The sequence below is a fragment of the Pristis pectinata genome, chromosome 16 (assembly GCF_009764475.1).
Source record: "Pristis pectinata isolate sPriPec2 chromosome 16, sPriPec2.1.pri, whole genome shotgun sequence".
Classification (NCBI taxonomy): domain Eukaryota; kingdom Metazoa; phylum Chordata; class Chondrichthyes; order Rhinopristiformes; family Pristidae; genus Pristis; species Pristis pectinata.
The window spans coordinates 1,385,899-1,401,182 of NC_067420.1; the positions used below are offsets into that span (position 1 = coordinate 1,385,899).

General features: G+C 46.4%; 1 protein-coding gene across 4 annotated transcripts in view; it reads right to left on the minus strand.

The window, feature by feature from the left end:
• LOC127578965 (uncharacterized protein KIAA1755-like) overlaps positions 1 to 15,284 on the minus strand; it is a 141,886-nt gene that overhangs the window by 24,926 nt on the left and 101,676 nt on the right. For all 4 annotated transcript variants that reach the window (XM_052031565.1, XM_052031563.1, XM_052031564.1 and 1 more), the window contains 5 exons: positions 14,770 to 14,886; positions 7,164 to 7,262; positions 6,136 to 6,284; positions 4,293 to 4,431; positions 3,741 to 3,863 (listed from right to left, as the gene is read on the minus strand). In XM_052031565.1, the coding sequence (XP_051887525.1) occupies positions 3,741 to 3,863; positions 4,293 to 4,431; positions 6,136 to 6,284; positions 7,164 to 7,262; positions 14,770 to 14,886 (627 nt within the window). The remainder of the gene's footprint in view (positions 1 to 3,740; positions 3,864 to 4,292; positions 4,432 to 6,135; positions 6,285 to 7,163; positions 7,263 to 14,769; positions 14,887 to 15,284) is intronic.

Consider the following 15,284-nt stretch of genomic DNA (forward strand, 5'->3'; position numbering starts at 1 on the left):
GGAGAGTGGGAGTGATGTCGGAAGCTGGGAGGTGATCGGTGGAAGTGACAAAGGGCTGAAGATGGAATCTGATAGGAGGGGACAGTGGACCCTGGGATAAAGGGAAGGAGGTGGGGAGGGGAACCGGAGGGAGGGACGTGTGGGTGATGGGCAGGTGGAGGGGGGGAGGGGAAAGAGAAGGGGTGACGGGGGCCGGTGGGATGAGGGAAAAAAGGGGGACAGAGGGGAGTGGTTACTGGAAGTTGGAGAATTCGATGTTGGTGCCGTCAGGTTGGAGACTGCCAAGGCGGAATATGAGCTGTTGTTCCTCTAATCTGTATTTAGCCTTAACTTGGCAGTGGAGGAGGCCGTGGACAGACGTGTCGGTGTGTGAATGGGGAACTAAAATGGCTGGTCACCGGGAGATCCCGGCTGGTGCAGCGGATGGAGCGAAGGTGCCCGATGAAGTGATTCCCAATCTGTGTCGGGTCTCGGCGATGTAGAGGAGGCCGCACCGGGAGCACCAGATGCAATAACTGACCCCGATGGATTAACAGGTGAGGGACTTGTTTCATACAGATAACAATAACCTACTCGCTGATCTAACAGAAAATCAAGATGCAACTGGAAACCTATTCAAAGCACTCCACTGAACTGACGGATCAGATCCACAACCCAGACCATAAAAAGGCATATGTTGACACTGTCCACTTCAGACAAGGGGATCGAACTACAATTTGATCATTACAGTTGCTCTTGTTGATACCATTGATGTAGTGCATGAGAATGACTTCCGAATACTCTGCCTTGAACTTACAGCACTCAGTACGAGTTGGGGCAGGACAACTGTGCTTCAGGTAACTTTGTTAAGGGACAGTTGGATAGATGAGGGTGACCCCAGGACTGGGTGCACCTAGTGGTAACTACAGTCTGCATCAGGGTTTCAGCAGCAGATCAGATCAGCTGAGGTAGGGGCAGTATTGTTTAATCCTGCCAAATGTTGCACTTTGGGAGATCAAATGTAAAGGGACAGTACACAGTTAATGGCAAGACCCCTAACAGTGTCGATGTACAGAGGGATCTTGGGGTCCAAGTCCATAGCTCCCTGAAAATGGCTACACAGAATTGATAGGGAGGTAAATAAGGTGTATGGCATGATTGCCTTTATTAGTCAAGGCATTGAGTTCAAGAGTCGGGAAGCTATGTTGCAGCTTTATAAAACTCTGGTTTGGCCACATCTGGAGTATTGCATTCAGTTCTGGTTTGAATGAATGTATTACAGGATTCATTCAGGAAAGGTATGGAGGCTTTGGAGAGGGTGCAGAAGAGGTTCACCAGGATGCTGCCTGGATTAGAGGGCTTGTGTTATCAGGAGAGATTGGACAAACTTGGGTTGTTTTCTCTGGAGCGGTGGAGGCTGAGGGGAGACCTGACAGAAGTTTATAAAATTATAAGAGGCATGGATAGAGTAGATAGCTGGTATCTTTCTCCCAGTGTCAATATGTCTAATACCAGAGGGCGTGCATTTAAGGTGAGAGGGGGTAAGTTCAAAAGAGATGTGTGGGGCAAATTTTTTGCACAGAGAGTGGTGGGTGCCTGGCATGTGCTGCCGGGGTGGGGGGTGGGGGGGTGGAGGCAGATACGATAGAGGGGTTTAAGGGGCTCTTAGATAAGCACATGGATGTGCAGAGAATGGAGGGTTATGGACATTGTGTGGGCAGAAGGGATTAGTTTAGTTAGGCGTTTAATTACTAATTTAATTAGTTCGGCACATTGTTCCTGTGCTGTACTGTTCTGTATTCTACGTTTTGTTGAGCAAGGATGCAGAGATGAGCACAGGGGATATTTGTGCTGGCAGGGACATGTGGTCCAATGCTGGGTGAAATAAGATCCCAAATTTGAAGACAACCTGCTTCCGTTTCAAGCCAGTCTCGGGGGAGAGGCAGTGTGGACTGAAGACGATAGTCCATATGAGTACTCAGCTGGGAGGACTATCTCCACTTCCAGCATGGGGTGCAGCACAAGCTGTCCAGCAAGTTAGAAATGAAGAAAGGGAAAGGAAAGTATTGGTGAAGTAAAGCTGGGTCTCATCAGTGTACATGGGAAACCTGACACTGCTTATGGAGGGCCCTTGAGGAACACAGAAGCACATAGACACGCTGGATACAGCTACGGTTACAGGTGAGGACAACCTCCTAGCTACAGTGCTCTAGCACCAACCACACCACAATACCGGCAGCTACCTGACAAAACAGAAAATTCCCCAGGTACGTCTTGCTCACATGCATTCAAGGTGAGGGGGGGAAGGTTCTTTTCACACAGAGAGTGGTGGGTGCCTGGAACGGGCTGCCAGGGGTGGTATGAAGGCAGATACAATAGAGGCATGTAACAGGCTGTTAGATGCATGAATATGCAGGGAGTGGAGGGATACGGATCATGTGTAGGCAGAAGAGAGTTAGTTTAATTCGGCATGGTGTCGGGTGCAGACGTTGTGGGCCGAAGGGCCTGTTCCTGTGCTGTACTGTTCTATGTTCTATGTAGAAAGCAGGGCATATGCAGTTAACCTGTTAACGCATGTGCTCTGTGGGAATCTAAGGAAACTCTCCATGGGCCAAAGGTGGTTGCAGCCGTTGGGAATCAGTGAATTCATCCCAAGACAGTGTTACATTTCCCCAGGACAGAGCCTTGGGCCTAAACACCTTCAGGCCTTCTTCACCTTCCCCTCCATCAGCGAGCCAGAGCTGATGTCTTCACTGAGCTCAGTTCCATTTGACAGTGATGGAGTCCTGTAATACATTCATTCTCCTCAGACGGTGATAGAGTCCCCGCTCCCACAGCCAAACAGGAGCTGAACAACATCAACGTTCAAAATCCGGCTGATGGGGAGGCTATGAGGTTCGTGCTGCAGAAAGCCGTGCAATGACCACCCTCTGCCAGATTCCCTATCTCCTTCTATCCCTGTACCCCTGCAACTGATTAACTTCCCACAGAGCCTTTGATTCTTTCTACCAGTAGCCTCAATGAGGGATAATACACAGTGACTGATGAATCTACCAGCAGACCTTTGGGATGTGCCGGAAAACCCTCACGGTCACGGAGAGAACTTGGGAACTCTGTACTGACAGTGAGCGAGGATAGGATCGGTCCTGGGTCCCCGGAGCTGTGAGCAACGGCGTCGACTGCATCACCACCACCTCCCCACGATGGCAGGAATGAGTTCCAGTCAGACTCAGGAACGATAGGTGCCCCGACCTCCATCTTAAATATCCCATCCCTCCAGCACACTGTTAGCTGCAGCGAGTACCACCTACTAAACGCACTGCAGAGGCTCGCCAAGGTTTCTTCAACGCCAGCTTCCAGACTCACACCTGGAGAGCCAAAGGCAACACGTGGGGACACCATCACCTCCAACCTCCCTCAAGATCACACAACGCGACAAGAATGACCATTCCTCCATCGTTCTGTGTCTCTCCACTTGTCAGCACGGTGGACACGACTGTACCACACAGTGGACTCAGGAGGCCGCTAACCATTGTCATCCCAAGAACTAGGGACGAGCAACCAACATGTCTTTGCCAGTGATGCTCACATCTTGCACGTGAATTTTTAAATATTGTAAATACTAACCCATGTAAACTGTGTCCAGCCTTGAGTACCATCCTATTGGTCAATACACTCACAGTCCGTTGGTGCCCTCAATATGAATGTCATTATTAGGAATGTTATAATTAAAACATACAAATGGAATGAACATGACTTACCATGGCCAGTACAAAGAATTCACTGAACTTTTGCTGTGTCTGTTGTATTGCTTTGAGTGAATCTCCATCTGTGACTGAATTCTGCAGATATGGTTCACCTGTGCAAAGGAGCCAGTTGTTTTGCTGAAGAAGGAACAAAGAGACGGTGATGAAGCAATTCTCCAATAATTGCCTGAAATCAAGATCGAACTGAATATACAACTTAAATCAACATAAGTGAATTTTACTGGAATTATAAGTGGAAAGTACAGAAGGACCTTTGGCATCTCCAGGGACCTGCTACCATCTTCTGTTTTATGTTACATTTCCAGCAATTACACTCTTCCCTTTGAATGTTACTGCAAATTAATCCTGTACCTTAATACCCCGAAAAATGATGTAAATGGTATCTGAAGCCTGGGTCGAGGTGAACATCCTATAATGGCTGTTATGTCTGATATAAATAGGTAGCACGTGCATGGTCTACATTCCCCAAATTTGTAACTTCAGCATCCGTGGAAAGAGAAACAGAGTTAATGTTTCAGATTGAAAACGCTTTAGCTTATCCCCAACCTGTTTAAATTTGTCCTCGATTGTCCTCAGACCCTGCAAGAACTCCAGGTGCTGCAGACACTGATTAGACCTCATCACCAGAGTATGGACACTCTCTTCCACCATATTATAGAGTGGTGTTACTGAATCAATGGCATCTCTGCAAGTATACAAAGGGTCACAAGTCATACATACTCTCAGTGCCAGTATAAATATACAGCTTACATGACCAACAAGTTGCAACAATGGAGTGTCTCTCTGTACAAGTACCAAGGGACTTGCACAGTTGAGGGATTTCAGCTGCAAAGTTATAATATAGAAGTTGGGGTTGTTCATCATAAAGCAAAGAGATTTGAGAGAGTTACATAATTCATTGGTGAGGCCGCACTTGGAGCACTGTGGACAGTTTTGGTCACTCTGGTATAGGAAAGACGTGGATAAACTGGAAAGAGTGCAGGAAAGATTTACGAGGATGTTGCCAGGACTCAAGGGCCTGAGTTATAGGGAGAGGTTGGCCAGGCTGGGTCTTTATTCCTTGGAATGTAGAATGAGGGGTGACCTTGTAGAAATGTTTAAAATTATGAGAGGAAGTGACAAGGCGGACGGTAACAGTCTTTTCCCCAGGGTAGGGGAGTCCAAAACTAGGGGGCACAGGTTTAGGGTGAGAGGGGAAAGATTTAAAAGGGGCCTGAGGGGCAACTTTTTCACGCAGAGGGTGGTGAGTATATGGAACGAGCTGCCAGAGGAAGTGGGTGAGGCAGGTACAACAGTATCATTTAAGAAGCACTTGGATAGGTACATGGAGGGGTGGGCCTTGGAGGGAGATGGGCCGAACGCAGGAAACTGGGACTATCTGGGTGGGCACCGTGGTCAGCATGCACTGGTTGGGCCGAAGGGCCTGTATCCATGCTGTATTGCTCTATGACTCTACCCCAAGACTTGATACTGCAGCATTAAGACTCACTTGGATATGATAAATGGAGGGAAGCTGTTTCCATTAGTGTCACAAAGAAATACATCAGGGATACAGGCCCTTCAACCCAACCAGTCCATGCCAACCTGGATTAGTAGATGATTCAGTGACCAGGCAAAACATACATGAGGGAAGTGAGGGGGAGAAAATGGGGGACCTGGAACGTGCTGCCTGTAAGGATGGCGGGAGCAGAATTAATTGTTTGAGGGCCACTTGAGAGGGAATAGATTGCAGGGTTATGGGGAAAAGATGGGGGAATGGGACTGAGTGGATGGCTCTACAAAGAACTGGCATGGACCCAGTGGGTACAGTGGCCTCCTTTTGCGCTGTAACAATTCACTGATGCTTATCATCCTTACTGTAGAGCTGAAGTGAAGGACACGGAAAAAAGACAACCGTTCTGGAGCTCTGTGCCCTTACGCTGGGCTGGAACACCACAGCTGGAACGTGTGCTGATTGTGTAAATTCATTTGCTGCCCAAACCCATTGAAGGTCTCAGGACCACCATGGTTCAGGCACCCCCACCTCTCCCTGCTTCCCCTTTCTCATGAGCCTCCCTGGTCGTCCTTTCCGAGCAAGGCCTCAGGACTAAATTCCTCATGCCGACAAGTGGTCCCGTATCCGCTGCATTACACAAGCAACGTTCAGCCATTGCTTATTAAAACTGCCGGCTCCCAGGAAGCCCTGGACATTTCACTTTCCCTGTATATTGCGCCCAGGAAATTCCTCAGCGGAAAGGCCAAAAAAGTAGTCCTCCAATAATTCCTACAATGCTGTGGCTGCCCAACTATCTCAGGCAAAGAAGGTCAGAGCATTGAGAAGGAGAGGGGTGTAATGTGAAATGCGGGAATAATGGAAAAAGTTCCAAACCAAACACATCAGAATTCCTACCTGTAGTCCTCGGAGAAACTGAATCGAGCTTGCTCTTTCTTCAGCCTGGTGAGAATTGCTCCACCTTCTAGTTGTAAGTTAACCAGTCGGGCGTCCTGCAACACCCTCTGCATGGTCATCTTGTGGTTACTGATGCAGTTCATAACCTCCTTCAGGTAAAGGTAAAGACAAAATGGTCACTGCAGGAAGGGAGCAGCCTCAGACCAACTCCAGACTGGGACATGTGGAGGTCACAGGGAGAACGGCCAATCCCCAGAGATGGCACAATCTGAGAAGCGTACTTGGATTTCCGGGCGGCGTTCGAGGAGGTGCTGCATGAAAGGTTACTGCACAAGGTCAGAGTGTGTGGAGCTTGGGGTAAGATGTTGGCAGGAAGGGCGGTGGCGAAGAATCAGAAACCGGAGAGAGGATGAGTGTGGGGGTTTGGGTTGGCGGTCGGTCGACGGTGGGATGCTGCAGGGTCAGTGCCGGGGGTCAGAGATTTACAATATTAACAACTTGGATGAAACTACAAGAGATTCCCCCCCCCCCCCCCACAACACGTCCCCCCACCACACACACCCCGTCCCCCCTTCACACTCCGTCCCCCCTTCACACCAACATCCCCCCACCACACACCCGGTCCCCCCTTCACACACCCGTCCCCCCCACAATACTCCGTCCCCCCTACACCCCATGCCCCTCCCCATCCACACCCCATCCCCCTTCACACCACGTTCCCCCACCGCACACCCCGTCCCCCCACACACTACCCCGTCCCCCCCACCACCCCATCACTCACACACCCATTCAGATTTTAACCCATCCATGTGCACATGGCTGGCTGTGTTAAAAGCTCCATCAACTGACGTACAATTAGAACGTTGTGATTTTTTTTCAGCCAATTCCATCAAAACGTCAATTGATGCAAATAACTGTCATCAGTTATCTATTCCCAGGCATCCTTCTAGTACTCTGTCTTCACATTCCTGGTTCCCTTTTTTTTGCTGCATTCCTCGTGTGTTTTATTCCATTATTTGGCCACTTACCTGTGCAGTGTTGCTGGGTTTATTAGATTCGAACATTCTAATGGTGTCCAGTAATAAATTGGAAGCCTCCCTGCAGTTTGCAATGAACGACTCAAGTTTCTGAAACACCAAATAATTACAGTCATCGAAAAGACAAAGACTTCAGATGCTGCAAAATTGAAGTAGATCTGGACAATGAAGACAAAACAGGTGGCATCTGCAGAGAGAGAGAGACAGAGTAAACGCTTCGGGCCAACGTCCTTTCGTCAGAACTAATGGGGAGGTTAGAAATTTTGTTACATTTCAAAAATAAATGTTATTCATAATAAAAAGTTTATACAAAAAGAAGAAACAGTGCAAAACCTTCACATTCACGCTCATTACATTCAGTAGTGTTAACTTATTTTTAAACCCACAGCACCACTGCCACTCACATGGCCCCCTGGGGTGATCCCCCTTTCATTGTTCGAGGGGCTTCCCCACCTGACTCAGTCCCTCCATGTCCAGTAGCGAAAGGAGCCCAGACTGTGGACCTTCCCCACAGAGCCTTTGCATTGGCTGCACCGAGCTTCAGTGCGTCCCTCAGCACGGACTCCTGCAGCCGGGACTGTGCCAGCCGGCAGCGTTCCCTTACAGACATCTCTCTGTGCTGGGAGGACCAAACAAGTTTCGGGCAGACCAAAGGGCGTCTCTCACCGAGTTGATGACCCTCCAGCAGCACTTGATGTCTGTCTCGGTGTGTGTCCCCGGGAACAGCCCGGAGATCAGAGAGTCCTCTGTCACGCAGCTGCTGGGGATGAACCAGGACACAAACCCTTGCATCCGTCTCCACGCCCTCTCAGCCAATCCACAGTCTGCAAAGAGGTGGGTGACCGTCTCCTCCCCACCACAGCCGTCCCGAGGGCAGTGTGTGTTGGGGGTGATGTGTTGTCTGTAGAGGGAAGCTCTGACTGGGAGGGCCCCTCTCACCACCAGCCAAACAAGGTCTTGGTGCTTGTTGGTCAGATCTGGAAATGAGGCATCTGCCAGATGGCCTGTCCCCCAATGTCTGCAGGACGTCGTGTTGCGTGATGGACTTGTGATCAAAGGTGGTTCACTTGGAAGAACTTTTCCACCTACGGACAGGTGGTGCTGGCAACGCCTAGCTGACTGGGACGTTGCGCGGTAACGGGGCCGGGCCCATCCTTCGCAACACCTGGGGGGGGGGGGGGGGTGGGGGGGAGTTAGAAATCAACACGGTTCAAGTTGCAGAGGAGGGGAGGGGTAGAGAGAGCAGCAGGCCGGGGAGACCACGGACTCTGTGCAGCCAGAACAGGGGGTGATCTATCGAAGGCGGTCATGAGGAAAGGGGAAGGGACAGAGGTACAAAACACTGCAGTCACTGAAAGTCTGAAACATCAGTAAAACAGTTTACTTTATTTCACTATCACCTGCGCCTGTTTTCCATTTTAGAGCAGTGACGCCCCACAGTAGCAATGCGAAGTTTATATAAACTTTAGATCACGAGGGTTCGAGCTAACTGTGTTTACCCTCCCTCCCCCCTTTCCGGTTCATACACCCACATTAGCCTCTGCATTAGAAAGCACAGCAGTGACATCTGTTGGCAGAACCCTGCAGTGTTATTCTGAGGAAACATTGAGAGTTGATTCATTGGTTCTTCCCAGCCTGCTAGAAAATAGATCAGGTACCGGAAATTTAAATTAGTTTGTCATGCTTAGGGGTTACAACCCTACACAGTACATGCCAAATAGCAGAGTGACACAGCAAGTGAGGTGATGTAGTGAGATGCTACCTTTGATTGCAATAGAGGACAGATTTCAGAATTCTAGCCCCTTACCATGGGGCTTTTGTTTTGTGAATCAACAGCACTAATTTGGGTCCAGATTTCATCAGATCATCCTGCAAGGTGTTACCCTTGCAACGTATTAGTGAGCTTGTGTATTGAGTCTGCAGCAGATAAACCTAGCTTAAGTTAGCCAGAGTTAATGAACTTGCATTGATGCACCAGTGCCACTCTCTCTGGTTTATTACTTCATGGCCCTGCCTGGATCAACATCAACTGGATCAGAATTCAGTTACCAAAAACAGCGGGTGACCCAGGATAGGGGCAATGTCCCATACAAGGGCAAGATTCCACAGTGTACTCTTGGAATTTTATTGTTCTGATCTTTGTTGGGAGTAAACTCACAGACAGCAAGAGAGCTTGGATAAATGACTCCCTCAACACTTTCAATGCCCTGATGATGTGCCTGTGTTATAGAGCAAGACCATAAAGTTATTCTGCGACTCAAGTGCATTGGTCAGACCACCATGGGGATACTGAATTGAATCTTGGTTACTTGCCAAAAAAACACAATAAAATTGTTTGGCAAGAAAAAGAAACTGAAATGGAAATGTTTGATCAGTGAAGGTTTAGTTTTATACTTGAAATGGAAGATAACTAAGGAAGAATCTCAATGAGGTGTTAAATATTCAAGCGTCAACAGTACAAGCCCACAAGATTACTTTGTTAAATTGGGAGTGAAGAGCTTAGAGATATATACTGAAATTGGACCAAAATCATTTGAATGCAGATGTTGGAAAAGTTGTCTTCACTCAGAATAATCAATGTTTGGAACAATCTTTCAGTGGTGGTCACAGCACAGCACCAGGGATGATCAAACTCAGCTGGATGCCACAGGAGAAGTTTTGAAGGCCCAGAGTTCAGCTTCAGCCAGTCAAATTACCTTTTGATGTTAACTTTTCTTATGAATACATGAATGTTAAAAAAAAGGCAGATATTTCATCAATTCTGTCTCCCTGGGTGAGGTAACCTACTGCTGGTGGCAAATTAGAACAAAAATACAGGGCTAGGATTGTGGAAGAAAACTAAAGCTGTCCTCAAGCTGTCATTCACAGTTTAAGCAGGAGAAAATCCTTCAGTTCTGTAAACTCTTTTAAAACAATTTCCCAACACGCTAATGATTTATGCAATAAAGTCATGCTTGACTTTGCTTCTATTCCTAACCTTCATGTTTATCTCCTGCTGTTTGACTTCTTCCCGCATTAAAGTGAGGAATCTCAGTATGATTTACGATAGTAAAACCAATGGTGATGCATTTTCTGGGACATGTTTACTCAAACAGATTGTTGAGCATTCAACATGATGGAACGGCAACATCTGCCACTGTCGTACTGAACCCATTGGCACCAGGCTACATTACTGAGGATAGCTTAATGGTATTAATTAAAAGAGCTCTATTACCCTGTAGCTATTTCATTCAATAAACATTTATTCATGCAAACTGTTGCATTTAGTACAGTCGAATTGAAACATCTGGCATCATTGTAGTTTAGTCTCAATACTGTGAAGTTATAGCTCACCTTGTGATGCAGTCAAATTGCTGAATTTCCATTTCATGTCGAATGCTGCATCCTGGTTGCATCATAGCCTGGTACGGAGGCTCCAATGCACAGGATCGCAAGAGGCTGCAGAGAGTCGTAGACTCAGCCAGCTCCATCACGGGCACAACCCTCCCCACTATCGAGGACATCTTCAAGAGGCAATGCCTCAAGATGGCGGCATCCGTCACTAAGGACCCTCACCACCTGGGACATGCCCTCTTCTCATTACTACCATCGGGGAGGAGGTACAGGACCCTGAAGACCCACACTCAGTGATTCAAGAACAGCTTCTTCCCCTCCGCCATCAGATTTCTGAATGGTCCATGAACCCATGAACACTGCCTCGTTATTCCTCTTTTGTGCACTATTTATTTATTTTTGTAATTTATAGATTTTTATGTCTTTGCACTGTACTGCTGCCACAAAGCAACAAATTTCACGTCATATGTCAGTGATAATAAACCTGATTCTGATTCTTTATGAGAATGTGTATTCAGTGCATTGAATAGATACTAGCTTTTGCTTCATAATGTTACATTTATATTTTTCATGAGGAAACAAGACTCAAGCGCTAATATTGAGGAAACAATTTTGCATGGAAGGTTATTGCAAGAACAGGCAACTCAGCACAACTAACTCACATTGGTGTTCATTGCCACCCTCAGCACTCACTGCCGTCCCGTACCTCTTCACCTCACATTTGTCGATAACTAGCTGCGGTAATCAACCAGCTCTTCAAACCCGACGTGGTTACAACTTCCATTTACCTGCACACATTCCAAATCTGACAGCCCTCTGCATAAAAAGGAGGGTCACATGCATTTTTCTTCCCCCAAAGTATCATCCTGGGCTTGCTGCTGGTAAAGAACGCATGCACTGTGTTCAACCAAATGTATTTCGATAAGCAGTACTGTTCCTCCTTACTCCAAATGTAGGGAATGTTTGCATTTATGCCAGCAACTTTCATTTTCCCAGGATATCTCCAGACGTATTACAGCCAACCTTTGCCACATCGAGGCTGTTGTAGGAAGTGCAGCAGCCAATTTGTACACCCCAATGTCCCATAAAAAGCAATGCGCTCACAACCAGATAATCTCTTTTAACCATGTTGCACTTCTAACAGATGCGATTAAATCCCTCATCGACTATAGGATAGGCATATATGGATTTAGAGGATTTGACAAAGTACCACATAAAAAGTTAGTTAACAAAACTAAGCCTCATGTAATTGGAGGATCAATAGTAGCTTGGATTAAAAAATAGCTTAAAGGTGAAAAACAATGAGTCGTGGCAGCTAATAATTTTCCATACTGGAGGGCTATAGACAGTGGAGTTCATCTAGGACCACGTCTTGTATTCCAATGTCCTCTCCTGGGCCCTACACATAGATGCAATCACAAGGAAAGCACACCAGAGTCGATACTTTCTGAGAAGGTTAAGGAGATTCGGCTTGTCACTGAACACTCCAACAAACCTCTACAGATGTACCGTTGAAAGTGTCCTGACCGGTTGCATCACGGTCTGATACAGTAATTCAAATGTGCAGGAACGTAAGAAGCTGCAGAGAGCAGTGGATTCTGCCCAATACATCATGGGCACATCCCTCCCCACCATCGGGAGTATCTACAGGAGGCGCTGCCTCAAGAAGGCAACATCCATCATCAAAGATCCCCACCATCCAGGCCGTGCTACCTTCTTGCAGCTCCCATCGGGCAGGAGGTACAGAAGCCTGAAGTCCCACACCACCAGGTTCAGGAACAGCTACTTCCCTTCAACCATTCGGTTCTTGAAACAACCGGCACAGCCCTAATCACTCCAGTTTGGCAACACTGTGACCGCTTTGATCACTTTGCACTAAAATGGACTTTGTCTTTATTTTGTTCTGTGTTCTTTCTTGTAAAAATTATGTTTAATTTATGTTTTTCTTGTGAATGCTGCTTATCTGATGCTCTGTGCCTGTGATGCTGCTGCCAGTAAGTTTTTCATTGCACCTGTGCTCACATGGACTTGTGCAGATGGCAATAAACCCGACTTTGAACTTCAAAACTTCAGAACTTTCCAATGATACCAAACCTGAGGTCTTGCAAATGGTGAAAATGATATAAAGTGACTGCAACAAGAGATATTGATAGACTGGTTGAATGGGTAGACGAGCGGCAGATGGAATTTAATACAGAGAAGTGTGAGATGATGCATTTTGGTGGAAGGAATGGAGGGAGGCAATCTAGATCCAATGACACAGTCCTAAAGAGGGCACAGGAACAGAGGCACTTAAGGATACATGCACAGTGATCTCTGAAGGTTGAAGCAAAGCATGTCAGATTGTGGGCTTCATAAGTACTGAGTACAAAAGCAAGAAATTTACGCTGAAGCTTCTGTTAGGCCAAACCTGGAGTATTACGTTTAGCTCTGGTCACCATTCTTTGGGAAAGACACGAAAGTCCTTCAGAAAACACAGAGGCGGTCCACCAGAATGGTTCTGTGGACAGGAGGTGTTAGCTACAACATTAGGTTAGAGAAGCTGAGTTTGTTTTCTTCGCAGTAAAGGAGCTTGTGGAATGACCTGACAGAACTGGGCAAGGTTGTGACAGGCTTAAATAAGGTGCGTAAGGAGAAGACCATTTTCGTTAGCTGATGGTGCAGGAATTTGCGAAGGCAGGGAGAAGGTTTTGAGAAGAAGATTCAGGGTGAAGCAGTTTTAAAACCACACGTGGTAATGACCTGGAAATTGCTTCTATAAGGGTGGTGGAAGCAGAGATGGTCACTGATTTCAAAAGGAAATAGGAAATTGAGGGACTTAATTTTAGGGCTAGCAGAATAGATGAAGGAAATGGGACTGACTGGATTGTTCTACAGTGAGCCACACGGACTCCTCCTGTGTTGTAATGACTCCACCACAAGATGTCCCATGCCAGACATGAGGGAAATGTCATGCAATTGGAAAGTAAAGGATCGATGTGGTCTAGCAATAAAACTTAGGAATTCCTGGAACCTTAATGCTGTTTCACTGCTGTGGTAACAAGGATTACAAGGTATTTGTGAGTACTTCACTCCCAGTGAATTCTCTATGAAGTGTAGTTGATGATTGGATAGCCACTTTCTGCCACCTGTGTAATCCGTGGCTGTTAACCTCTCTACGGAAAATCAACAAAAATAGCAGATGCTGGTAACCTGAAACAAACAACAGAAGTGCTGGAAACACTCAGCAGGTCAGGCAGCATCCATGGAAGGAGAAAGAGAGGCGAGGTTTGAGGTTGAAGACCCTTCTTGAGGACTCTCTTTATGGAGGAGGTAAAGGATAGGAAGAGCAGGTCAGGGTATCAGGAGGACTCCCCTGGCTTTCATGGTCAAATCCTCAGTCACAAAGTCTCACAGCACGGAAGCAGGCTCTTCGGCCCAACTCGTCCATGCCGACTGTGTTGCCCAGCGAGCTAGTCACATCTGCCCGCGTTTGGCCCATATCCCTCGAAACCTCTCCTGTCCATGTACTTGTCCAAATGTCTTTTAAAGGTTATTTTTTTACATTCAAAAATGTAATTCGTACAAACAAATGTTGTCTTTCTTTACATTCTGCAGAAAAGTCATCAACTTAATCTCTCATTTGTTTGTGTGTTCAATTTAATCTGTCACTGAAGTGACAGCTCCTCAGACATTATATCTCTTCCTCAGCACCTCATGGAAAATCAGCCTAAATGGGGTATTCAGGTGCAGATAACCTCATAGTCGTGAGATCTACCAGCGGGTTGAGATGAAAGAGGGTTAGTTGGAGCAGGGGAGATGAAGCTCAGCAATGGTTGGTGAAAACAACAAGGCTGTGTTTCTAAATAATACAATAAAGGTAAAATCTGCACCTTATCCAGAGAGAAATCTCCTGTCTGAGAATTAAATCCTCAGTGACTGTAGTCACCTCCAATGCAAACATGGTTGTGGTTTTTGGAGGTCAGTTATCACATTCAGGGCATCATTCCAAAAGCTCTTTAGAGAAGCCTCCAGGGTCCAAACACTTTCACCTGTGTCATTATTGACCAACCTTCTATCATACGCTTGATTCGTAACTGTACCAATAACAAAGCAGCCCACACATCATTTGGGCTTGACAACTTTGGAGCTTTTGGAATGATGCACAAATGTCAGGTAGCAGACTGGAACAAGAGAAAGCCGACGTTGAAATGCAACTCAATGTACATTTTTACTCTCTACTTAAACAGTAAACTTTCTTAGAGATGCTTAATCTATTACTAACCATACGGAACTGAATCCATTCAGAATGATTGTAAGGAAATGTCCCCTCCAGATTTTCAGTCAGTTGATTGCTGTCAATGAACTTATACAGCGTTTTCAAGGATGTCAAAACTTCCATCTGTTTAAACAAAAAAAACGAAATACATCTTTAATTTGTTATCCACTCAAAAGCTGACGTATCATTGCAGAACATAGCTGCCTTATTTTTTAAATGTTTTCTTAATTGCAAAAGACTGATTCCCTTGCCCAACTCCCTGATGAGGAAGCAGGAAGATAATGAGCCCAAGAACTTTCAATTGTTACCAACTTTCAATCAGTATGTCCTAGCAGTTTACTCCAACAGGAGCTGAGATAGCCTCGAGTAGGTCGAATGGTCTTCTTCTGTACCATAACAATTCGAGGATTCTTTGAGAGTATCCATTCAAGTGACCATTCATATCATTTTCACTTGATGCTTTCGAGGTTCAGAGAAAAATCGCACCAACATGTAGTCCCTTTTCCCACAACTGTACTCCG